General features: G+C 43.4%; 1 protein-coding gene across 1 annotated transcript in view; it reads left to right on the top strand.

Moving 5' to 3' along the window:
• CNGA1 (cyclic nucleotide gated channel subunit alpha 1) overlaps positions 1–22,119 on the top strand; it is an 81,521-nt gene extending 59,402 nt beyond the window's left edge. The window contains exons 4-9 of the mRNA XM_088475280.1: positions 9,902–9,964; positions 11,955–11,990; positions 12,259–12,444; positions 15,520–15,627; positions 18,113–18,219; positions 20,158–22,119. Coding sequence (XP_088331406.1) covers positions 9,902–9,964; positions 11,955–11,990; positions 12,259–12,444; positions 15,520–15,627; positions 18,113–18,219; positions 20,158–21,566 — 1,909 coding nt within the window. The 3' untranslated portion in view covers positions 21,567–22,119. The remainder of the gene's footprint in view (positions 1–9,901; positions 9,965–11,954; positions 11,991–12,258; positions 12,445–15,519; positions 15,628–18,112; positions 18,220–20,157) is intronic.
• The last annotated feature ends 3,820 nt before the right edge of the window (positions 22,120–25,939 follow it).

Here is a 25,939-nt window from a genome sequence, read left to right on the forward strand (position 1 = left end):
GTCTTTGCACCTCTGCAGGCTTGTGTCGGCCAGAAAGAGAGACACCACATAGGCTTTAAACCTAGGATCGAGCACGGTGGCCAAAATGTAGTGGTCTGATTTCAACAGATTGACCACCCTGGAATCCTGGCAAAGCGAATGAAGGGCTTCATCCACAAGTCCCACATGCCGAGCGGAATCGCTCCGTCTTAGCTCCTCCTTCACTTTCTCCAGCTGCTTCTGCAAAAGCCTGATGAGGGGAATGACCTGACTCAAGCTGGCAGTGTCTGAACTGACTTCACGTGTGGCAAGTTCGAAGGGCTGGAGAACCTTGCACAACATGGAAATCATTCTCCACTGCGCTTGAGTCAGGTGCATACCCCCTCCTTTGCCTATGTCATAGGTGGATGTATAGGCTTGTATGGCCTTTTGCTGCTCCTCCATCCATTGAAGCATATAGAGGGTTGAGTTCCACCGCGTCACAACCTCTTGCTTCAGGTGATGGAGGGTCAGGTTCAAGAGTGTTTGCTGGCGCTCCAGTCTTCGGCACGCAGTCGCTGAATGGCGAAAGTGGCCAGAAATTTTTCGGGCCACCCAAAGCGTCTCCTGCACGCCCCTGTCGCTTTTCTGAAAATTCTGCACCACCAAGTTTATTGTGTGAGCAAAACATGGGACGTGCTGGAATTTGCCCAGATGTAATGCCCGCACAATATTGGTGGCGTTGTCAGATATCACAAATCCCCAGGAGAGTCTAAGTGGGGTAAGCCACTGGGCGATGATTTCCCTCAGTTTCTCTAAGAGGTTGTCGGCGGTGTGCCTCTTACTGAAACCGGTGATACACAGCGTAGCCAGCCTTGTAACGAGCTGGCGTTTCTGAGATGCTGCTACTGGTGACGCTGCTGCTGTTGCTGCGTAAGGTGATACATCTACCCAGTGGGCTGTCACAGTCATATAGTCCTTAGTCTGCCCTGTTCCACTTGTCCACATGTCCGTGGTTAAGTGGACATTGTGTACAACGGCATTTTTCAGGACACTGAGGACACTTTTTCTGACGTTTCTGTACAGTCTCGGTATCGCCTGCCTAGTGAAGTGGAATCTAGACGGGATTTGGAACCGGGGACACACTACCTCCATCAATTGTATAAATCCCACTGCACTAATGGCGGATACCGGACGCACGTCTAACACCAACATAGCAGTCAAGGCCTCAGTTATACGTTTTGCTTCAGGATGACTGCTGTCGTACTTCATCCTCCTCGCTAAGGACTGTTGGAGGGTCAATTGTTTAGTAAAAGTAGTGGTGTTCCTACTTCCTCTCTGGGATGATGAACGACTCCCAGCAGCAGCAACAGCAGCAGCGGCAGCAGTAGGCGTAGCAATGCAGGATCCTCCGGTGGAATCCCGGATAGGAGAGTCAGTCATGCCAGTGACATGGCCTGCAGGACTACTTCCGATCCTGACTAAGGAGGAAATTGACGAGGAGGGAGTTGACGGTGTGGTTTGCAGGCGCTTGGATACAACAGGACAACGGGATTTAGGTGTCCCTGGACTGCTTACGGTCTTAGCCAAAGTTTCTGAACTTGACAGTAACTTTTTATGAACGCGCTGCAGGTGCCGTATAAGGGAGGATGTTCCTAGGTGGTTGACGTCCCTACCCCTACTTATTTCACCTTTACATATGGTACATATGGCAAGACAGTTGTTGTCCGGATTTGGATAGAAATATTGCCAGACCAAAGAGGTGGAATGTTTGGTCTTCTGCCCAGGCATGACCGTGATGGGCTTTTTCATCCCACGGACAACAACTGTCTCCCCCGGAGCCTGATTTAAACAAACCACATCACCATCAGAATCCTCCTCGCCAACTTCCTCCTCAGCGCCAGCTACACCAGTATCCTCATCCTGTTGTACTTCAACAGTGACATCTTCAATTTGCATATCAGCAAGTGGACTGTGGGTGCTCCTTTCAGCACTTGCAGGGGGCGTGCAAATGGTGGAAAGAGCCACCTCTTCCCGTCCAGTGCTGGGAAGGTCAGGCATCGCAACCACCACCACACTTGGACTCTCCTTGGGGATTTGTGATATCTTCTTAGAAAGCACAGTTCTTCGCTGTGCTTTTGCCAGCTTAACTCTTTTGATTTTTTTAGTGGGAGGAGGGCTTCCATCGTCATGTGAAGCTGAACCACTAGTCATGAACATACTAGGGATCGACCTTAGCCGTTCCTTGCCACTCCGTGTCGTAAATGGCATATTGGCAAGTTTACGTTTCTCTTCAGCTGATTTAAATGTCTTTTTCAAGGTCATTTTCCTGAACTTTGCCATTTGGGATTGTATGTGCCCTCTACTATGACATTGGGCATCGGCCTTGGCAGACGACGTTGATGGCATGTTATCGTCTATGTCATGACTAGTGGCAGCAGCTTCAGCACTAGGAGGAAGTGGTTCTTGATCTTTCTCTATTTTATTTTTATCGGAGAAAGTTTGGTCCTCCATTTATGTTATATCGATTTGATATATACGTGCGGCTAAACACAGAAAATAATTTTTTTTTGGGTTTGGACTGGAGTGTACTTTGGGGGTTACAGCACCCTTTAACGGTCAAGCCAGCCGGCCCTTTACTTATGACACAGGCGCACGCTTGGCACTACTTTGTTGATGCACGTGCGGCTACTGCGCACACAATTCACAAACACAGAAAATAATTTTTTTTTTGGTTTGGACTGGAGTGTACTTTGGGGGTTACAGCACCCTTTAACGGTCAAGCCAGCTGGCCCTTTACTTATGACACAGGCGCACGCTTGGCACTACTTTGTTGATGCACGTGCGGCTACTGCGCACACAATTCACAAACACAGAAAATAAATTTTTTTTTGGTTTGGACTGGAGTGTACTTTCGGGGGTTACAGCACCCTTAACGGTCAAGCCAGCCGGCCCTTTACTTATGACACAGGCGCACGCTTGGCACTACTTTGTTGATGCACGTGCGGCTACTGCGCACACAATTCACAAACACAGAAAATAATTTTTTTTTTTGTTGGACTGGAGTGTACTTTCGGGGGTTACAGCACCCTTAACGGTCAAGCCAGCCGGCCCTTTACTTATGACACAGGCGCACGCTTGGCACTACTTTGTTGATGCACGTGCGGCTACTGCGCACACAATTCACAAACACAGAAAATTATTTTTTTTTTGGTTTGGACTGGAGTGTACTTTGGGGGTTACAGCACCCTTTAACGGTCAAGCCAGCCGGCCCTTTACTTATGACACAGGCGCACGCTTGGCACTACTTTGTTGATGCACGTGCGGCTACTGCGCACACAATTCACAAACACAGAAAATAATTTTTTTTTTGGTTTGGACTGGAGTGTACTTTCGGGGGTTACAGCACCCTTAACGGTCAAGCCAGCCGGCCCTTTACTTATGACACAGGCGCACGCTTGGCACTACTTTGTTGATGCACGTGCGGCTACTGCGCACACAATTCACAAACACAGAAAATATATTATTTTTTTAGCACTTGGGGGGAGCACCCCTGATGGACAGAGCACCCCCTGGACAACACTACAGCACCCCTTTAGGACTGGGACACTGCACAGGACTTTGGAGTGGACACAGCCCCTATGGAGAACTGACTGCACAACACAGTCCAGCCAGCCCCTATGGACTTTGAAGTAGTGGACACAGCCCCTATTAACAACAGCAGCACAGCACAACACAGCCAGCCCCTATGGACTTTGAAGTAGTGGACAACAGCAGCACTACACTACACTACACAGCCCAGCCAGCCCTAACTCCCACCCTCCCTCTTCACTGTCCACAGCCGAGTGAGAAAATGGCGCCGACGCGGGTACCTTATATAGGATCCAAAACCCGCGAGACTCGGAAGGCGGGATGATGACGTTTTGCCTCGATTTCAGATCCGAGTCAGGCGGGAAAAGTCGAGCCTGACTCGGATCGGACTCGGATCGGGGGGGCTCGGGGGGGTTCAGAAATCCGAACCCGCTCACCCCTAGTATATATATATATATATATATATATGTATATGGGTGTGTGTGTATATACCTATATATATATATATATATATATATATATATGTGTGCGTATATATATATATATATATATATGTATATATCTATATATACATGTGTATATATATATATATATATATATATATATATACGTGTAATATATACACATGGATATATACATACACTGTGTATATATGTATATATATATATATATATATATATATATACATACCGTATATAGATTGTGTGTGCAGCCCCCCAACCAATGTCAAACAATCGATTGTTTCTATCGATGGTTGAACCAATCAGCAATCGACGGTACAGCTGTCAATGACCAGAACTACAGTATACCATAAAAAATTTAAATTTTATGGTATATGGGGATCTATTTACTACAATCCGGAATGCGGATTGTAGTGTGATATTACCGAGTGAATTCGCATTGCGAATTCAGGCAATATTACAGGGATTTACTATAAATCCCTTGCAGGGACAGAGCTTGCGATAAAGCTCTGTCCCTGCGGATCCCATCCGCACTCTAGTCGCGGTATTTTCGGAAAAAATACCGCGACTAAGAGCCCGCGCATGCGCTGGCCGACCACCGCTACTACCCCCCCATCGACGCTAAGCCCCGCCCCCCGGTGCTAAGCCCCGCCCCCGCGATCGCGGACCCCCGCGACCCCCCCTCCCTTCATTAGACTTACCTGCATCCTCCTGGCCTCCGGTGATCTTCTCCGGGCTTCCCGATCAGGTGATCTCCCATACTGCACTGGGGCCCGATCACCTGATGACCGGGCCCCAGTGCACTGTGGGAGACCAGCTGACCGGAGTGGAGCCATCACCGGAGGCCCGATCACCAGTCCCTGGAGTCAGGTAAGTAAAAAAAAAATTTTTAATTTTTTTTTTCTTTTTTTTACAGCAATCAGCTTGCGGTCTGCTTAGACCACATAGCTGATTACTGGTACTGGCTCCCGCCTCTGCTCTCCCCGTTAGAGCAGAGTGGGAGCCCGGTAACCGGGGGAGACCCTGGATAACACCACCTCCAGGTGGCGTTATTATCACAGGGCTTCCCCTGGTATTTTTTTACAATTTATTTTTAGTAACTGTGGTCGGATCACATTTCCCATTACAATTATGGGAAATGCGATCTGCTTTACTAAAAATAAGTGATACTGGGGGTTGGAGTAGAATTTTACTAATTCTACTCCAATTGCCCTGTAATAACTACAGGTGAAACTAAAATAATGTGAAAAGGGTTTGAAAACACCCTTTTTCACTTTATTTTAGTAAAAATAATGTTAATAAATAGAGCCCATGGTGTTTCAAAAAACAAAAATGCATTGGAATAGTTTTAAAAAGATGTTCTCGACCTAATTCAATCATATAAAAAACCCGACAATTTCAGACGGTTTTTGGAAAAAAAATTTGTCAGTTAAGTGGTTAAGTATGGGTTTACAATTGAACCAAACTAACCAACCAACCATTACATCATACAGGTGTATGGGTTCCATAACACATATTTAACACAATCAATAGCTAACAGTACAGTGCATTGTAGTTGATTTCTAGACAATGCCTGAACAACCAGATCAGTACATTTGGCCCTTGTTTGTACCCTGCCATATGGCACACTAACCCAGTTGTTCTTTTCTAATTAAAATGTCAGCTGTCTCATGTATAGAACCCTCGGTACCCTTTGTTTTAATGTGTAAATGGATTTATTTTGTGTACCTTGAATTCCCCTGCAGGGCCGTAACTAGGGATGTGCGACCTGTGCGGCCACACAGACCGCAGGACTCTGTGGGTGGCACCAGCTCCGCCCAATGGCTCTTGCTTTTGGTTACCAGAGTGCCTGGAATGGCACCCTGCAGCAAGTATCACTGCTTTGGATGCTACATAGAGACACCCTGCAATAATTATAGCTGCCCGGAGCGCCTTCAAGACTCTCCGGGCACTGCTGCAGTTCCGGGTGCTTTCTGCCCCGCCCCCTATGCGCAATGTCATGACCTAATGTGCAAAAGTTGCGGGGCCGGCACAGGTCACTCAGAGCTCTTGTTACAGCTCTGTTTCCCTGTTTACTGTATGTCCTGTTCTCCTCACTGTCCATTGTCTGACACCGTGAGCACTGTGACTGCTTAAAAATCAACAATAGAAATAATAATCCCTTTGAAATGTGTGTACGCACCATTAAAATGCCATCTCCCATTTTACACACCAATGTCAACTGTAATAAACTAGTTGGTTTGCTTGTTTCAGATATGGTACAATTGTACATCTTAGTATAAATTATGAGGATATAAGAACTCAAAAGGAATTCCTTGGTTATATAAGTGCACAAGCTACTGTAGTACACAGAGTGCTTTTATACAGGGCAGAGACCAAGGGCCCTATCCAAATAGATGTGAAAAGAATACGTTTTCACTTGTGCAATCTTTTTGGACCATTCGCCCGAATATGCCAATATCGCGTGTGCCGGTTTTTGCGCAATTATATTGTAAAAGACGATAAGGGGCAATCGGACGAAATTCTCAATGTGTTATATGCGTAAAGTGCAGAGGAAATTGGGAATATCTCCCTGAACCCCCAAATAAGTCAAACTAAGATAGGGTAATAGTGTAGAAGTGTATTAGTGACCATAATCAAAGGAATTTGGGATCTTAAATTGTGTCAAATGGCTGTTATATGCATTTTGCTGTAACAGTGGAAAATATAGAAAGCAAGATTTTTTGGCCAAAATAAATGCTGTAGTTAAATTGGGGGTACATTAAAATGGGTGAAAGTATATTTTTGTGTCATAAAAGTGCACTTTTAAATGTTTTTTAAATACACCTGCTGCAGCCACCTGCAATGTTTAAAACACCTGTCGCATCCATATAGCCCCCTCCAAAAAACCAGACCCACTACTAAACCCATTTTCCATCACTGTTATTTTTTTCACCCTAAAATTCACATGTTATTATTGACCAAATTAAGCTAATTAGAAAAATATTTTTGCCTAATTTGTCATTAGGGGGGGTTTGTCTAAAAGGTTCTGTACCAAGTCCCCACATTTATAACCAAAAGTAGGGATTTTGCTAAAGTTTTCACCTGCTCTGAGATGGTGTATTTTGTCTATGGAGATTTTACAGGTGCGAAAAGTACAGCAATTGGATAGCGCGATACATATTTTGCGCAAAAAGAACGCACATGTGAAAACTTATCGCAAAATCGCGGCTTTTCTAATTAGATATGGACCCTAGTGGGGGAATATAAAGAGTAGGGATTAGGCTATTACTTAGCACAAACAAATGTAAAAATTACCAATAATTATTAAGTGTTTAAGCAATCTCTTTGTTAATATGTTATTACATGAGTATTTGAGTATTCATATATATATATATATATATATATATATATATATATATATATATATATATGTATATATATATATATATATATATATAGAAATATTAATGTAACTTGTGTGTTATTGAGCTAATGGCGTATACTTTTCAGTCTGTCTGTGTATTGCTATGTTGCTGAATTCTTTTTTTATTGTTTAACACAATAGGTCTTTTTTTAAGTATTTTTAAATTTAGAGAGATACAAAACAGAAAAAGGGTGAGAGGGGCACAGTCCGGTAGGAGGATAAGGGGATGGAATACATTGATGTACATTTCCAGCAGTTAGACACATCACGCAGTACATAGGGAAGATTAGATTTAATCAAGAAACAAATGTGATAAATCTATTGATTATATAGTTTGGAGAAATACCTTTGATACAACTTGGTCAGTGGGAGGAAGCAGCTGAGGAAATATTTGAAGCCAAATATTTTGTGTTTTTTTATATATAATTTTAGAGAGTGCGGTTTGATTTAAGTCTCTCAAAACTTGGGCTAAATCGACAGTGCCACCATATTTGCTATAAGTATAAGACCCTCACATATATAGTAAATAATGAAGGACCTTACCTAGCATTTATCTGTGGTTGTGGCACTCAGATATTTTGTAGGAATTCTGTAATTTTGTTTCTCTACAGTTCCATTTACTTTACTTTATGGGCCCGTATTCAATTAGTTTTGCACCCGCGATACTTTTCCACCTGTTGGACTTTTCACCTACATAGCGTGTTTTGGCTGCCGAACGTATTGTGCGTGCCCCCGCTATTCGCCATATTCAATTCCAAAGGATGCGAAAATGTATCCCGGCAAAACTCATACAGGCGAAAAGTGCTGTCAAAAATGGATAAATCAGCCTGACACCCCCCAAAACATGCACTAACATTGGGGTGCTGTCAATTGCTTCGTCTTTGCACAAGTGGTGAAGAAGTGCATTAAGCAGTGTTTTTTCGAGAAAGTAAGTAGTCCTGTCAAATTTGGGGTACTTGCAAATGGGTGTAAGCAAGTTTTAAGTGATGTAAAAAACGCACCTTCAGCAAGCACCTGCAATCAAAAAAACACCTCACTCATACTTGCAGACCACCCAAAAGTTTATTTTGCTACTTTTTATGTGTGTACCCCCACTTTTTACATAGTTATCCTTTGGGGGGGCTGTCCCAAGGGTGCACAGTGATTTCCGCACCTTTGCACCCCAAAACCACAATTCTGCACTTTTTTCCACCTGCTATTCAGGTGGAAACTTTTTTGCCTATTACATTGCATTGACTTTCCGTGTACGCGAAAAGTCTTTGCAATTGAATAGGGCGAAAAGTTTCTGCCAGGATGCTCCGGGCTTTGCTGTAATCACCGGCGATTGTGGCCCCGCCCCATGTGACATCACATGGAGGGGGCATGGCCTAAACTAGGCCCACAAATAATGTTATACATATCAAAATAGCCCTCGGAAGAAAAAAGGTTCCCACTTCTGCTCTAATATATCCAGGGTTTTGTGGGTGAGGTGCAATATATCCATTAAATGGTTTAAGAAACATTACTAAGGCAATTTGGCCACTATGGGTTTGACAGAGCTCCCCTTAGGTCAGATATGAATATAAAGTTTCTTTGAATTAATTTTTTAAGTAAAATGCTGCATTATAATATGATTATTCAGTAAACATACTGTATTCTAATTAAAACGAAATACTTGCAGACTGTGCACTTGTAAGAGCTGTTGATGGTTGCTGAGAGATATTGGGGGAGATGTACTAAGCCTTGGAGAGTGATAAAATGGAGACAGATAAAGTACCAACCAATCAGCTCCTAACTGCCATCTTTCAAACACAGGGCCTGATTCAGAGACGGAAGCTCTGAAAGAGCGCTCGCTCTGAATCAGGGCGTCTTTTTTTATTTTTGTGCGGCCACCTGGCTGCTCGCATAGCTGTGGGTGATCACCCACAGCTATTGCGAGCAGCCAGGATGATGGTCGCGATGGTCAAGGCCATCGCGACCATCGGGGTTTGCGACGAGACTCTTGTGGTAGGATCTCGTGGCCACAAGCCCCAGAGAGCTTCTGGCTCTAATAGAGTCGGAAGCTCTCCCACTGACATCACTGGTGATGTCAGTGGGGCCGCCCACAAACGGCAGGCGTTCGCATGGGAACACCTCCGTTTGTGAAGCCACCCCCCTGCCACGCCTGCAAAACGGGGCGAGCTGTCGATCAACATCGACAGCCGCCCCTTTTGTAGTGAGCCACGGAGCGAGAGAATTTCTCTCTCGCTCCAGGGCTTGCGCACGCACAGTGCGGCCGCTGCGCATGTGCAGAGCACACAATCAACCCGCTCGCGAGCGCTCAATCGCTTGCAAGCAGGTCTGAATCAGGCCCACAGCCTGTAAAGTGACAGTTAAGAACTGATAGGTTGGTACTTTATCTCTCTCCACTTTATCTCTCTCCAAGGCTTAGTATATCTCCTCCAAAATGAGTATAACACCCTTTAAGCTCTGAGTAGGTAATTTGTTTTATTGTTATTATTAATAGGGAGCAACATCTTCCTGGCACAACTGCAGTATGTAACATAAACAACAGTAACAACAAGGATGAGTAAGTATATCATCATTACACTATTTTATAAGTTGCATGTACTAAACCTGCATTGGGACTTTTATTATAAAAACTCCCAACACTGGGAATAGATCAACACTGAGTAAAAAGGGCAGACTATGGGTCTGATCCAGCACAGATCGCAATTGCAACCACCTACACAGATCGGCCAATTCTTGCGTACTGCGACCACGTATGCACCACTCTGCGTGTGCGCGGCGATCTCATTGCGATTCTGCACGCAAACTGGAATCCATTGCAGAATGAGTGGCAGGTTGTGAGCGTTTAGGGTGGTGACAGGGGAGTGGTTGGAGAAATGCAGGCGTGCCTGTCCGTTTGAACGCCATTGTATGGTCGTGCATAAATTAGCCACTGCGATTGCCTACGCAGCTTGAGTACTTACTGCGTGCGATGATACTTGCAATTACTGCGACGGCTCAGACCTGTTGAAATTGTGCGTGACAGGCCGATGTGCTTCGATGTTACCAATGTATATGCAGGACTGCGAGGTACTACGGATATGAGAAAGCAGTAGGGGGCGTCTCTATGCTGGCTGTGCGTGGCAGACATTAGCATATTTTGGCATCTGCATTGCGTGCGATTACGCGGCTGCGATCACAATTGTGATCCATGCTGAATCAGGCCCAATGCTCTCTTACCCAATTACACAGAATCAGACTTTCATACATCTAAATGACAAATCCATGTATGGCCAATGGCAATACAGTGGTATAAGTAGAGGCACAGAGGAAAACATTTGATAGACTCGAAACTACGAGGTAAATGATATTTTGAGAAAAACATTTGATGAAATATAAAAACGTACATCTTATTAGCTCTGTGTCCTCATACACCTATGCTTTTTGCTCCATATGGCGCGAGCTGCATGCCACAGCTTAGACATTTCACCACAGGTAGCAATTCCCAGACTTTCACACTTATTTCTGAATTTAGCATCTTTGTCACATCAGAGCTGCATGATCCAAAGTCACTTATATGTGCACTGGGTGCTTAGTGTATGTTGAGTAATTCCAATTTCTCTCTTTTCATGTTCACTTTGGAGGGGAACATAGATCCACACTACATGTTCTCCTTCCCAAAGCACATCACTATCCTCTAGCTAGTTAGAATGACACATGACATGCACATTAAGGCAAACTAGTGAGAATTAGGACCCCTGTGCAATGGTGGCTCCCAGAGTTCCAAGCATGGTAAATAGACCCCAGTTTTCAGCAATATGCATGGTGCAAGACACAGTACCCTGGTACATTGGAGTGGCATCATAGTTCATCCGGTCTCATATCCTGTATACAAAAATACTTTATACATGTAAGAAAAGCCTTGCAATGGTTCAACATCAGCACATGGGTCAACTGCAAATCAAGGGCAGACAGGAATGCAAGACATAATGATGGCGCTCACATGGGTCTTCCCACAGAATCCCATGTGGGCTGAATAAAGCTTTTCCTCTTGATGTTGATGTGTTATTCATGAGGGTAATAGGTATAACATCTGGCCATTTTAGCACAGCTTCAGGACATATTTTGGCTTTTTTTAGTGTTCTATTTTACTGAAAGCATGTGGATCGTACAGGCAGTGACAGTTCTGACTTATTCCCAGATCCATTCATACAACTCTAGTTACTTGTCCGTGTCACAGTGGTATTTGTCTGCTCCCAAACTTAGCACTGACTTTTTTTCTAAAGTAAAAGGATTGCTTTATATATATATATATATATATATATATATACAGTATATGTGTGTATTAACTGGACTGTTTCCCTGCTTAGACACCTCCTGCTTAATTTCAGTATACAAATATGGATTAGATCTAGTACCCAAGTCATCAATATATTTTGAAACAGGTGAACGTAGTCTCCCATCTTCCTCTGTGTCCATGCTCCTGTCTCCTCTATCCTGTCCCATTCTCTTTACTTTTGGTGATTTTGCAATACATATATAATGTTGTATGATATTCAATGTTTCTTCAGGGAAGAAAAAAAGAAAAAGAAAAAAGAAAAAAAGGGGTATGTATGAAAAAAACATATAGATATATTTGCTAAATCATTGCTTCTTATATCTATATGCAAATGCCCCAATAGGCCAGGTTTTTTTGGGTTTACCGGCTAATTATTAGCTAATAATAATTAATCACTACATTAAAATCATTTGAAGAAATTTTGAAAAGCCACATTATAATTGTGCTTAGCTGATAACTTGTAGCTGGGGAGCCACTAATGGGCTTATATATTGCTCTAATTGGTTCTTCCTATGTTCTCCATTATTCCTTTATAGTAAATCAGATCATAAAAAGGAAAAGAAAAAAGACAAAGAAAAGAAGAAAGACAAAGAAAAAGGTGAAAAAGACAAAAAAGAAAAGGAAAATAATAAAGACAATGCAAAAGAGAAAGAAAAGGAGAAAGAGAAGGCTGATAAGGACAAAGATAAAGACAAAGATAAAGACAAAGACAAAAATGACGAGTAAGTCCAAAGCTTGGGACAGAGCTAGAATATACATTGTGCGTGAAAATTAAGGATTTATGGACAAAATCTTTCATATAATTCCCTATAGAAACTGTTTTTCACTCATTAACAAAATCCAGCAAAACTATTAGAGTACCTGTATAAATGAGCTGGGGGTAGGGGTGTGGCCACATTATCAGTGGTCAACAAAGATACCCAGGCTGGGTACTCTGTGCTTCCCCCCCTTCCCCCTCAGATCCCCTTTATAAAGCCTTTCACACAATTGATCACACAAAAGAGTTATAAGCAACATCGCATTCCAAAAAGCAATGTGGGTTGCAAAACTAGTTTTAGGATGAGATATTATTTAATATTTATACTTTTCAAAAGTTTGTTGGCCAACACCCTGGAATCTAAAGCATTGGGCACAGGTAAAGACACGGAGCATGCGCATTCATCAAAACCACGAACAATTCCCTCATGATGTTGCTCCGTGGAAGAAGAAGAAAAGCTTAATTTAATTAATCAATGAAAATATATCATATATTGTGGATCCATTTACATAAACGTGTCAAATAATTAATTGTAATTAAAGGTTCAGTTGAAGTAGACTGTGATGAAGGCTCCTGCTCACTAGTAACAAGTGGGCCAAGCAAAAGGAGCTGAAAAACATGGGAGGTCCCATACAAGGGTGGGCTCTCAGCTGGGACGTATTGAGAGAGGAGGGGACCTGTGTGCAGTATCCGTCCGGGGCCCCTTCCTCTCTCTCCGGAGGCCGGGCAGCACACTGAGCGCTACGCCACAGCAGTAGACTCTGGGCACTAGTCTGTGCCCAGAGTCTACTGTGCATGTGCAGGTCACCAGGAAAATGGTGCGGCAGCCATTTTCCAGGTGATATCCCTACTGCGCATGTGCAAACCCTCCCTCTTTGGTGCCTAATCCTAACCCGCCCCCCCTTAGTGCCTGAACCTAATCTCCCCCTCCCTAGTACCTAACCCTAACCCTCCCCCTTAGTGCCTAACACTAACCCTCCCCCTAGTGCCTAACTCTAAACTTAACTCCCCCCCAACCACCCGATACTTACCTTCAGAATGCCGGCAGTCAGTATTCTGTAGCCGCTATCATGACTGCTGTTGGGATTCCGGCACCAGGATATAGTCCATCGGCATGTCGTGTGGAGGAATGCTGACTACATCCCATACTCTCTACCTGTACCACACCCTTTTGATAAAAAGCTCACAAGTACTCTTTTGGCCCCAGGATTTCTGAACTGAGTTATTAGTGTTGTTGGTAAGAGTACTGAGAAGGAGGAAAACAAAGTCAACCAATTTAGGAATCAGATCAAACATCACCTTACAAAATGGCAGAGAAACACATGGTCAGATGGAGCAGAAAATTAAGGCTGGGGGAGTCCAATTTAAGTTGAAGTTTCAGGCAAGGGCAGTAAATAGATAAACAGCAGAGCTAAAGCAAGCACTGAGACAGGTGTACTCGCCCAGCAACTTATGAGCACCCATGCAGATGCAACAACCAACAAGAAATATAAATACGGTCATATGGGTATGAGCACCCAAATGGCTGCACTGGTAGGAACTCACACTTGTAGGATCTATTAGAAGTTCTCACACCACCAGGGTCATAACTAGCTATGGGCAACTGGTGTCGTTGTACAGAGTGCTGCGTTCTATGGATGGCACCGCCGACCATCCATGCTCCCTGTGTCTGGCTAGCTTGGATTGGCACCCTGCAGCCAGAATCGCAGATTTTGTGTCACCCAGAGCGTCCTCTGGACGCCCCAAATGGCGGATTGCAGCCATAACAGGTCTTCAGGATGCTCTGGGCAGCGCTGTTGTTCTGGTCGGTTGTGACCTCGCCTCCCCCTGTGGCATGATGTCATGTAAATCAGATTGTGGTGTGCAGCTCCGTAACTTTGAGTTACAGCACTGCACACCACAATCTGATTTACATACTGTTAACTCACACTGGGCCTGATTCAGATCCGCACGCAAATGCCATTGCAGTTGCTATCTCACACAGATCACAATAGCGAAAATATGCTAATGTCTCCAAAGCTACCCAAACATAGGGATTCCCACTGCTGCCTTATGATATCTCTACATGCAATATGCAATAATGTGACCATCAGAAACATTGACGCAGATCGGGCAGCCACGCAGCTTCTGAGTGAAGTCTGACTTGTCTCAAACACTGCGACTGACACACTGAGAGGAGATCACAATGGTTAATTTATGGAGTTTATGCACATCCATGATTCGGAGTTTAAATGGTCCTGACATGCCTGTGTTTGCCTATCCACCCCTCGTTACCGCCCCCACACGCTGACTACCAAATACTCGCAAATAAATCCCGTGGCTTTTTGGCATGCGTAATGGATAACAATCGTTCAATCTGCGTAAACATCGGCATTTGCGCACGGATCTGAATCAGGCCTATTTTCAACTTATATCATCCCTCCAGGGGCGTATCTATAATGGGTGCAGGGTGTGCGGTGCACACGGGCTCCCGGGTCCAGGGGGGGCCCCGCACCACACACCCTGCACCCATATCATGTAATAATTACCTCTCCGAGGTTCCGCGTCGGGTCTCCCAGCGCTACTCAAACGCCAGAAAATGGCCGCCATGGCCATTTTTCCGGTGTTTTGCGCATGCGCTGTGAGGAAATCAGCGGGAAAATGGCGGCCGTGCCATTTCTCCAGCGATCTGCGCATGCGCAATATACCCCGGGCACACTGTAGTGCCCAGAGTCTATTGTCTCTACTGTGGCCGGCCAGCTGCGTCAGTCGGCTGCTGGCCGCCAGAGTGAGAGGAGGGGCCTGTGACGGAGGATGCATACGGCCACCTCCTCTCTAAAGACGCCCCTGCTTCCCTCACCTGATTTTCTTTCAGATTGTAAGATTTTGAGCAAGATTCTCATTTTGCAATGTTTGATTACATTTTAAAATCAATCAACTAATGTCCTGTCTATACATATATTACATTGCACATGTTCAAGGTGCTTTATAAGTACCGGTAATAATACTAACCATATTTAATGTATTGTTATTAATCTGCATTTCTATTTCTTCTCTTCAGGAAAAAGAAAGATGTTTTTGTTATTGACCCATCAGGGAACCTGTACTACAACTGGCTATTTTGTATTACAATGCCGGTAATGTACAACTGGACCATGCTTATAGCAAGGTGACCTTCTACAGTTCATGCTTTGCTGCCTAATCTCTACTCCAGAGAAAATGTTTATTGCTTGCATTTAACAAAATCAACCATAATCCATATCTGTCACCTATTGAAAATTTACCCTGTGATTAGATTACGCCTAATCAGAGCTAGATTAATAATAGAATAATAGGGCACCCTTGGATGGTCGCCCAGGGTCCCCCACACACAGGGGGCTCTCACACGTAACATAAACAAAAAACAAACAGTTAAGGGGTGAATTTTGGGGCGTGGGGCCCATTGAACTGCTCTGAGTGGACTTCTTTGGGGCATCACCACTTAACACTTATTTTTAACACTTTATATCACTGTTTGTTTTTTGTTTATGTTACATTTTCACACATTTGTTTTTAATTTTTTCCTAGCACTTCCAACACTAAGCAGCTACTTTCACTTACCTCACACGTCACACTTCACTGCTATTTTTTTTAAATTTTTTTTATTTTGTGTGGTGCCCTGGGGTGGTTTGGCTGGTGTGGTTTGAGGGTGCCCCACGTCCCGGACATGAACCCCCATAGATTAAGGACTTACCTAATGAGGTTACCTTGACGATGGTGGGTAAGCTCAAAATTTTGCCAAAAACCTTGCATATTATGCATAATTATTAATGGTTGTTTGCAGGGCTGCCAAGAGAAATCCTGGGCCCCGGTACAGCAACTTCCCAGGGCCCCCCTGGAGGGGGTGTGGCCACAGCATGTTAGGGACAGGCTGCACCTCTTTGGAGGCGTGTCTAAAATGTGAGAAGCACCCACACAGCCGCTGGGACATAAGTATTCACTATTAGGATCATACCTCCCAACATTGGTAATTCAGCGGTCAGGACATCCACGCGCCGAAGTCGCGTGTGTCCCAAAAAGGGGTGTGGTATGGCACGCCCCCGTTACATCACTTTGGGGGCGAGCCCATCATCCCCGGAGATGCTGGGCTTCCCCCAGGCCCTCCCTGCACATCGAACAGATGCCATGGGTGGGACAGTACCTGAATACCGAGACTGTCCCGCCTGAAGCGGGACAGTTGAGAGGTATGATTAGGATGACGGGACAGTTATATAAAATATGCATCTTTAGCTGGATGTATGTAGATGTTATAATGGAAACACAAAAATGAAAGTGCAACAACTTTATTTTATACATTTCTCATGTAAATTTTTGTTATAGAGATAGATTAACTTCATTTTAAAATAACATAAGGGTCCACAGTCTCTGGCTGATGTTTTGTAGTGGCCGATCCTACTGTGAGCCGATTCTCCGGCAGCCATACGCAGCATATGCTATTTTTGCTGGCTATTGGAGGGGGACACGGGACATGATTTTTTTGCCCACAGTGAATAGCAGCCGGGGCTCTTGGGCTCCTTTGTCAAGGTGTTCACACCTTGACAAAGGCGCCCAAGAGCCCGAAACGTTGGAATACATTTCTGACAACTTTTAATATTTTTTTTGTGCATATCAGTTTCCGAGTGCCGCAGTTATTTTGCTTAAATATATATATATATATATATATACATATATGACATACATATATATTTCTATACAGACATATATATTTCTATACAGACATATATATTTATACACACATATATATTGCACTTAAACCCACATATATATATATATATATATAGATGTGTGTTTAAGTGCAACATATATGTGTGTATAAATATATATGTCTGTATATAAATATATATGTATATATGTATGAATGATGTAACGATCACCGTTACATCATTAAGTAACAATGCACTGGCCACAAGCGATATCACAACCAGGGGAGCGCGCAAACATGCACATATACTGAGATATGTAGACGATATGTCCTTACGAAATGGCATATCGGCCCAACAGCACTCCAGTATGTACCCAGCTTTAGAGAGACAGAATAATTGGAGATATGGGGGTTTTATTGTAGGAAAAAATAAGATTCAGACTTGAATGCTGTTAGCATCGCTGCTGCGAGCTTGGATGAATCAGTGATGATAACATATGCTAATGCAACGGTAGGCATCTGTTGTAAATAGACACCACCTAAAAGTTTGTGTGATCCGCAGCTGCATCCGAGGATGCAGACATCGGGTCACTTGTGAGACCGTGGGCTATCTGCGTAACCCTCAGGTTACTCAGATGGCCGTCTCAGAACCGTAGCCGAGGCCAAGAAATCTACATCAGAAGAAGCAGACCCTGACCTCGGCACTCCCAGAGACTGGGTGCGTATTGCCCCTATTTTTGGGAATGCTAGCCGGCCCCTCCCACTCTTCTCCCGCAACTACCTCAGCCTATCAATCATGCTGTGGCTTTGGAGAACTGCAAGAGATCCTGCACATGTGCCGCTCTTCTACATTAAAGTAGTACACAGACCATCGGGTAGTATTTTAGTTTGTTATTGTATCCGTTTGTTGTTGCCCTTGTTGCCTCTGCTGTCTGTGCAATAACCAGACTCTGCCGATGTTCTCTACCTGTAGGGCCTGCTTTGACGAACTCCAACAAGACTATTTGGAATATTGGTTTGCGCTGGATTACCTCTCAGATGCCATCTACATTGCAGATATGTTTGTAAGAACAAGGACAGGTAATCATATGCATCCTCACAGTACCTCCATATAGCCACTCTCAGTAGTTGATGGCACCATTGTTACTCTGTGGTGAGTGGAAGAGAAATCTATTTCTGTTGCCACTTCAAATCCATCTGGCAAAGCCGCCAACCATCAGCTGCTTTGAAAATCCAACATTTAGTAAATCTGCCCCTGGGCCTCATCTAGAGATAGGAGCGAATCTAACCAAAGGGAGCAAATTTGTACCTGTACAACTCATGCTGTGATGCAATCGGTTCAAATGCATTGTTATTTTTTTGGCAGAAAAAATACTACCTCTATTTTTATATCGTATGTAACATGCATTGAACCTGCCATTTATAGCTGAGCTAGGATGCGCTCACGTGACAACTAAATCCCCTCCAGCAGTGCAATATGGTTCTGTAAGGTGCAAAACTGAAACTCTTCCTACAGTAACTATCTGCTAAAACAGTTTAAAAAATAATTACCAATCCCCAGTTGTCACAGCCCCATGTTCTCACCGCTGATTTCTTTATACATGTGCAGTGAGAGTAACATGAAAATCAAGCCTCTCCCTTCATATGTCACTAGCTGGACCCTTCCCCTTTTCTCCTTATACCCTAGTAACCTGAGAAGGGACCATACATGACCGGTCAGGGAACGTTCCTTCTCTCTTTCTGCATGTATTCAGCCTTAATAAGAGCAAGTCCTATCTAATGGGATGGCACAATCCAGCCAGCAAGCCCAAATCTACAGCATGACAGATGCTGGTACCCCAAATCCTACGTTCTTGGTACATTTTCTTATTTTCTGGTCTGTTTGGATCCAATGCATATACCTTCACTGATAGAAGTGTCTATTAGGCCCTTAAATCCACTCGGTATAACTGAGAGCTTGAAAGGTTTTGAGCAACCTCTCAAGTTTAAAATGAGCTGATGATATAGTTGGGAGGGATGGAGACAAAATTATTGTTATGAACTGGTTTTTTGGGATGCAGTAAAAATTTAGACTGGGTGGGATTGGCCTGGTCGGCAATGAAGTAGGACATCTCCAGCCAATGTGATCCTGCTATCCTGCTGCCTGTGAACATCTCCTGCCTGTTCAGTCCTGCTGCTGATACTCACCTCAGGGTCTGGTGCCACTCTCTATGTCCCCGGGCTGCCTCCTCTTTCCTCCGTAGCCCCATCATTAGTGCCATGGCCTTGTGCCTCCCTGCAGAGTGAGGCTCTCACTGTTGAGCTCTGGATACAGGTCTGAGTACTTTATGCTGCTCTATGCTTTTGTGGATGTGAGCTCTCTCCAAAGAATACCACAGCCTGGTTCCTGCTCTTCTCCCTTGGCTGGTAGCACACTGGTCATCTCTCCCAATTATATTGGTTATTGTATTCTCGTGGGTGTAATCTTTAAAATGTATATATAAACATGATTTAGACTAGGGATAATTATTATTATTATTATTATTATTATTATTATTATTAATAATAAGAACCTTAATAAAGGAACTATGGGTTGCTGTTATTCCTATGATGCATACAGAGTGAAAGGTATTTTTTATCATTCCTAATTTTAGTGTAATAATAAGTGGTATTTTACAGGTTATTGTAATTTCAAAAAAATTGATTATAGAATTATTTAGTTGTGAAAAGTTCACTGTGGAGATGAGAGGGATCCCATTGTTACATTTCTGACCTATTTCTTATGGTGGGTTGGTAATGTAAATACTACCAGAAAGAACCCTGATTAATAAAAAGTGTTTAGAGTGTTCACTGAAGCTCAGTGTGGAGGAGGAGTCCAAAAATATTCCTCACAAGATAGGTTTCTCGTTAAAAAATATTAGCATTTTAACTGGCTAGAATATTGCTCAACCTGTGAGATGTATATGGAAGCAACTACTGTACATTGTGCAATTAATTTCACAGATCCATATTCACTGGCATCATTTGTTTTATTTCAAGGTTATTTGGAGCAAGGTCTTCTTGTCAAAGATGAAGGCAAACTGAGAAATAAATACAAAAAGACTATGCAATTTAAAATGGATGTTTTGTCCATTATACCAACAGACATTTTATATTTGAAATTTGGATTGAATTATCCAGAACTTAGGCTCAATAAACTGCTCCGAATCGCTCGCATGTTTGAATTCTTCCAGCGAACTGAAACAAGGACCAACTATCCAAACATCTTCAGGATTTCTAACCTCATCATGTACATCGTGATCATCATCCACTGGAATGCTTGTGTTTACTATTCAATATCAAAAGCCATAGGTTTTGGAGAAGATACTTGGGTCTATCCTAACACTTCTGACCCAGACTATGGTCGTTTAGCCAGAAAGTATGTGTATAGTCTATACTGGTCAACACTGACCCTGACTACTATTGGTGAAACCCCACCACCTGTTCAAGACTCTGAGTTCTGGTTTGTGGTTGCCGATTTCTTAGTGGGAGTCTTAATTTTCGCTACCATCGTTGGTAATGTTGGTTCTATGATATCGAACATGAACGCAGCCAGAGCGGAGTTCCAGGGGAGAATAGATGCCATCAAACAGTACATGCACTTCCGTAAAGTCAGCAAGGATTTAGAAAAAAGAGTAATTAAGTGGTTTGACTATTTGTGGACAAATAAAAAAGCTGTTGATGAAAGAGAAGTGTTGAAATACTTACCGGACAAGTTAAGAGCTGAAATCGCTATCAATGTCCATCTGGACACACTGAAGAAAGTCCGTATCTTTGCTGATTGCGAAGCTGGACTTTTGATTGAGTTGGTCCTCAAGCTTCAACCTCAAGTATACAGCCCTGGAGACTACATTTGCAGGAAAGGAGATATTGGGCGGGAAATGTACATTATTAAAGAAGGTAAACTTGCAGTTGTAGCAGATGATGGAATTACGCAATTTGTAGTTTTGAGCGACGGCAGCTACTTTGGCGAGATCAGTATCCTTAACATCAAAGGCAGTAAAGCTGGTAACCGAAGAACAGCAAACATTAAAAGTATAGGATATTCTGATCTCTTCTGTCTCTCTAAAGATGACCTAATGGAAGCTCTAACGGAATATCCTGATGCTAAAGCCATGTTGGAGGAAAAGGGAAGACAGATCCTCATGAAGGACGGCCTTCTTGACTTAGACATTGCTAATTCCGGTGCCGATCCCAAAGACATTGAAGAAAAGGTGGCTCATATGGAAGGCTTAGTTGACAATCTACAAACAAAATTCGCTAGACTGTTAGCTGAGTATGACTCAGCGCAACAGAAACTTAAACAGCGGGTATCCAAAATTGAGAAATCACTAAAGCCTGAGGCTGAGGCACCTGAGGTTGTGCAAACTGAGGCACCAACAGAACAAACAGAACCAACTACAAAATAATAGTTCAATTCACTAAAGTATCTGACACCGTCTAAGTGACTTTACCATTATATAAAAAAGGAAGGAAACCAATCGTACATTTACCTTATAACACCAGGATTATATACGGTGACACTAAGCAGAGACAAAAAGAGAGAAGATTATTATTGTTTTGAATATAAATATATGTCCTTTGATTTTACAGGATAATTATGAGAGGACAAAACTGGACATAGTGCTGGTTAAGTTAAGCACCGGCTTGGAATATTGGCAACATGGGGACATTATCAAGAGGTTGACACAGAAATAAATTGATTGAAAGCACAGTTGGTGCATATTGGTTTTATTTGCTATGCTGTAAAAAACATTATATCCTTAAGTAACATAATAATCATTGAGCCTATGTATGAGCAGCAAATTGTCTAATATACACTGGCATGTAAAGTAGAATAGACACAGTTGAAAAGCACCATTATATGTAATTAAAATGAGTTAACTGTAAATAAAAAAACAAACATTAACAGTTACCTTAACAGTCAAACTATTTTGTATATGTAACGTCTAGAAGCAGTCATCTTGGTGTTAAGTGCTATTGCTTGGAATAAAAAGTGATACATATATATTGTACTGTACTTTTAGTATTTACTAGACAGCTCGGTTTCTATCTGCAGATGAACTGCATCATTGTGGTTACCGGAGACACTAGAGGTTTATAAAAGAAGACTTAACTGAAAAATATACACCAAAAATATATCATGGGTGTGTTTTGTTCCAAATGTACTATTTTTAAAAAGTGATATGTTGCATCATTGTATGTAAACGAGTAGAGGGTGAATACGTTTGCTATTTGCTATATAATAATCTGGTAAAATCTGTCCCAACTCCTAGATGCATGAACAGAGGGAACTTGGGAGCGCACAGCTCTTCCAGTGCGATGGGCACAGGACCGCTCGGTGCCAGGAAGGTTGTATATATAGACCCAGCAGGGAGGGGGCAGGACAGAGCAGGGAAGGGGCGGAGCAGCAGGTGGACTGAGGTGACCTGGCATATGCCAGTCCATTTACTAGTATAAATACATTGCTGTTAAGAGATCAGTTTATTGATAAGTCCAGGGGCAGGACTATAGGAGACAATGGAGGCACTGCCGCCGGGCGCCAGTACTGAAGGGGCACCTCCTCCATCACCCATAATATATTTACCCCACTTAGGGCTGTAACTATGTACCCAGAGTGTACCATCACAGCCGCTCAATACATGGCACCTCTTCCCGGCACCTGAGAAGCTACATTAACCATATACTAGTGGAGGGCTCTGTGTCAGACCATCAGCTGCTGCTTCCATCTATCTGTATAGCCTGTCCCTGCTCATTAGTGTCACTGCTCCTCAGCAGCCTCTTATGCCATGAGACACGTCTGGCAACCCCCTCACCCACAACTCCCCATCCTACTCCTCCCTGGCGGAAACTCTAGCCACCGACCAGTGCGGCGGGCCTGAGCATAAGCGTGGCTGCAGATCTTCCAGGAGCTGAAGGTAAGAAGAAGGCATGGGAGGCAGGGGGACGGGGGCAGATCTTTAGTGGAGCAACTTCCTGGTATATGAAGCAATCGGCAGTAGACTGGACATTTTGTGATTTGTAGTCCCACCACAGTGGCAATCTTACAGTATCTTAACTCAAACTCAGTCCTCAAAGCCCCCACATAAGGTGGTTTTTCTCTCCATCAGCGGTATCAGGAGGGATCCCCACCTCAGGTGGCTTTCGCCTCCATCAGGAGGACTCTCAGCCTCATGCTAATTGCACTATACAGGTTACTATCTTATCTGTGACGAATGCATAGCTGTATAAACTATTAATTAACCCCAGGGCTGTAGCTGACGTCAATCTTACATTACATTCCTCAGTGCAGTCTCCATCTTTATAATAGACAATGTTGCAATGTTATCCCTTATCTTGTGTCTCTGGTATACGATGGGAGAGCTGTATACTTTTGTATGGGGATACGTTCGGCATCCCGGCAGTCGGGATGCCGATGCTAGTTGGAGGGTTAGGCACTAAGCCGAGAGGGTTAGGTTTAGGGTGCGGGGAGGGGGAGGTTAGGTTCATGCACTAGAGGGGGAGGTTAGGGTAAGGCACCAAAGAGGGAAAGTTAAGGTAGGGAAAGGGAGAGGGTTAGCATACTGACCAACAAGTGTCAGGATGCCGGAGACAGGAACACTGGGATCCCAAACTTCGACATCCCGTAGCCAACCCCTTTGCATGTATTCCAGGCACATTAACTGAATGGGAGCTATACACAACCCTAATGCAAACCCTTCAATTCTCCTTCAGCGCTACTGTGCATGAGTGGTCTGAGTAGAGAGTGCCAGGGAGGCAGGGGCATATCTATAATGGGTGCAGGGTGTGCAGGGAACACGGGCCCCTGGGTCCAGGGGGGGTCCCTCAAAGCACACCCTGCACCCATAATATTACTTACCTCTCCGGAGTCCCACGTCGGCGCGGGGGTCTGGTGCTGTAAAACGACTGGAAAATGGCCGCGGCGGCCATTTTTCCATCATTTGTGCATGCGCAGTACAGCGAAAATGGCCGCGGCCAGTTTCCCGGTGACCTGTGAATACACTATAGACTCTGGACACACTCTAGTGCCCAGAGTCTATAACTCTGGCGCTGACCACGCACAGCTCAATGCGCTGCCGGCCGCCGGGCAGAGAGGAGGGGGCACGTGTCAGAGGCTGCACACGGGCCCCCTCCTCTCTAGAAACGCCCCTGCAGGGAGGGATGATAGGAATCCCACTCCTGATACTTTTTTCAGTCTGTAGACCATAGGCAACAGCAGCTAACGCCACCTTTAGATAGTGTTAGCTACCGGGGCCAGTCTCCGGAATGAAGATACATTCAAGGGATTCTATATATCTACAGATATGTCCTGAAAAATTGTGTTTTTGGGAGATATTCTGCAAATTAACTTTAGTAAATAGGCCTAATAGAAACATAGTCACATATTTGGGGGGGGGGGGGGCACCAAATGATAACTTGCCTCAGGGCAAGTCATTAATGGGTTAGCATGCTCTGAACAACTTTCAGATGATTTTGTACGTACGAGGCATGGTCTAGCCTTCATGAAAAAGTGAGTCCAGCTCACTCCCATGTATAACTGTTTACAACTATTTGAAGTGCATTGCTAACGTTTCTGCACTCTTCTGATAAAAGACTAATGGCCTGTGGTCCTACACTTTAACTTATTATAGCCTATCTGCTTGTAGGATGAATATTTAAGTCATGATAAGGTTTTAATCTCTGATGGCCTCACATCCCCTGTCGCTAAAATATGGCCAGCAATGATAAGAGTGTAACTCCTAGGCTGCAGAGAAACTAATAACCAGAAGACAGCTTAAAAATGAACAGTACATGGGCAATGCACTAAGCCTCGGAGAGTGATAAATTGGAGAGTGATAAAGTACCAACCAATCTGCTCCTAACTGCCATTTTCAAACACAGCCTGTAAAGTGACAGTTAGGAGCTGATTGGTTGGTACTTTCTCACTCTCCGCTTTATCACTCTCCAAGTCTTAGTGCATCTCCCCCAAATCATTTGAGGGATATATATTAAAACAAATTGAGGGACCATCCCAAGTTTTGTTGTGCATTACTTTTTTTATTTAGAGTAATGGTTTGTAGACATGAATATGTATCATTATGTATATACTGGAACATTTGGTAGAATTCTAATAAAATATGAACTTTAATAGGAATTTTCAATTATTTGATTGTTCACAGAGGTTGAGGCACATGTAGTCACTGAGTTAATGTATACATTTGCAGAATATTGATATTTGGAGGTATGTTTTCAGGGACACCTCAAGACTTTTTATAATGTCTGAGATTTGGTAAATTTTAAAGATTTAAAACTACATTTTTATGAAGAAAAATATTTCTGGAAACAAACTGTAAAACTATGTACAAATAAACTGAAACCTTATTTTCACTTGTGTGATAATTTGTACTTTACCTTGTATCTTTTTGACTGCTATGTACATTTTCCACAAAAAAGCAGCAATTCTTTCTACAGCCATGGCCAAAAGTTTTGAGAATGACACAAGTATTGGTTTTCACAAAGTCTGCTGCTTCAGTGTTTTTAGACCTTTTTGTCAGAAGATACTATGTTATACTGAAGTAAAATTACAAGCATTTCATAAGTGTCAAAGGCTGTTATTGACAATTACATTAAGTTTATGCAAAGAGTCAATATTTGCAGTGTTGACCCTTCTTTTTCAAGACCTCTGCAATCTCCCTGGCATGCTGTCAATCAACTTCTGGGTCACATACTGACTGATGGCCGCCATTCTTGCCTAATCGATGCTTGGAGTTTGTCAGTATTTGTGGGTTTTGTTTGTCCACCT

Source organism: Taudactylus pleione, unplaced genomic scaffold, assembly GCF_031769625.1.
Source record: "Taudactylus pleione unplaced genomic scaffold, aTauple2 ptg000169l, whole genome shotgun sequence".
Classification (NCBI taxonomy): domain Eukaryota; kingdom Metazoa; phylum Chordata; class Amphibia; order Anura; family Myobatrachidae; genus Taudactylus; species Taudactylus pleione.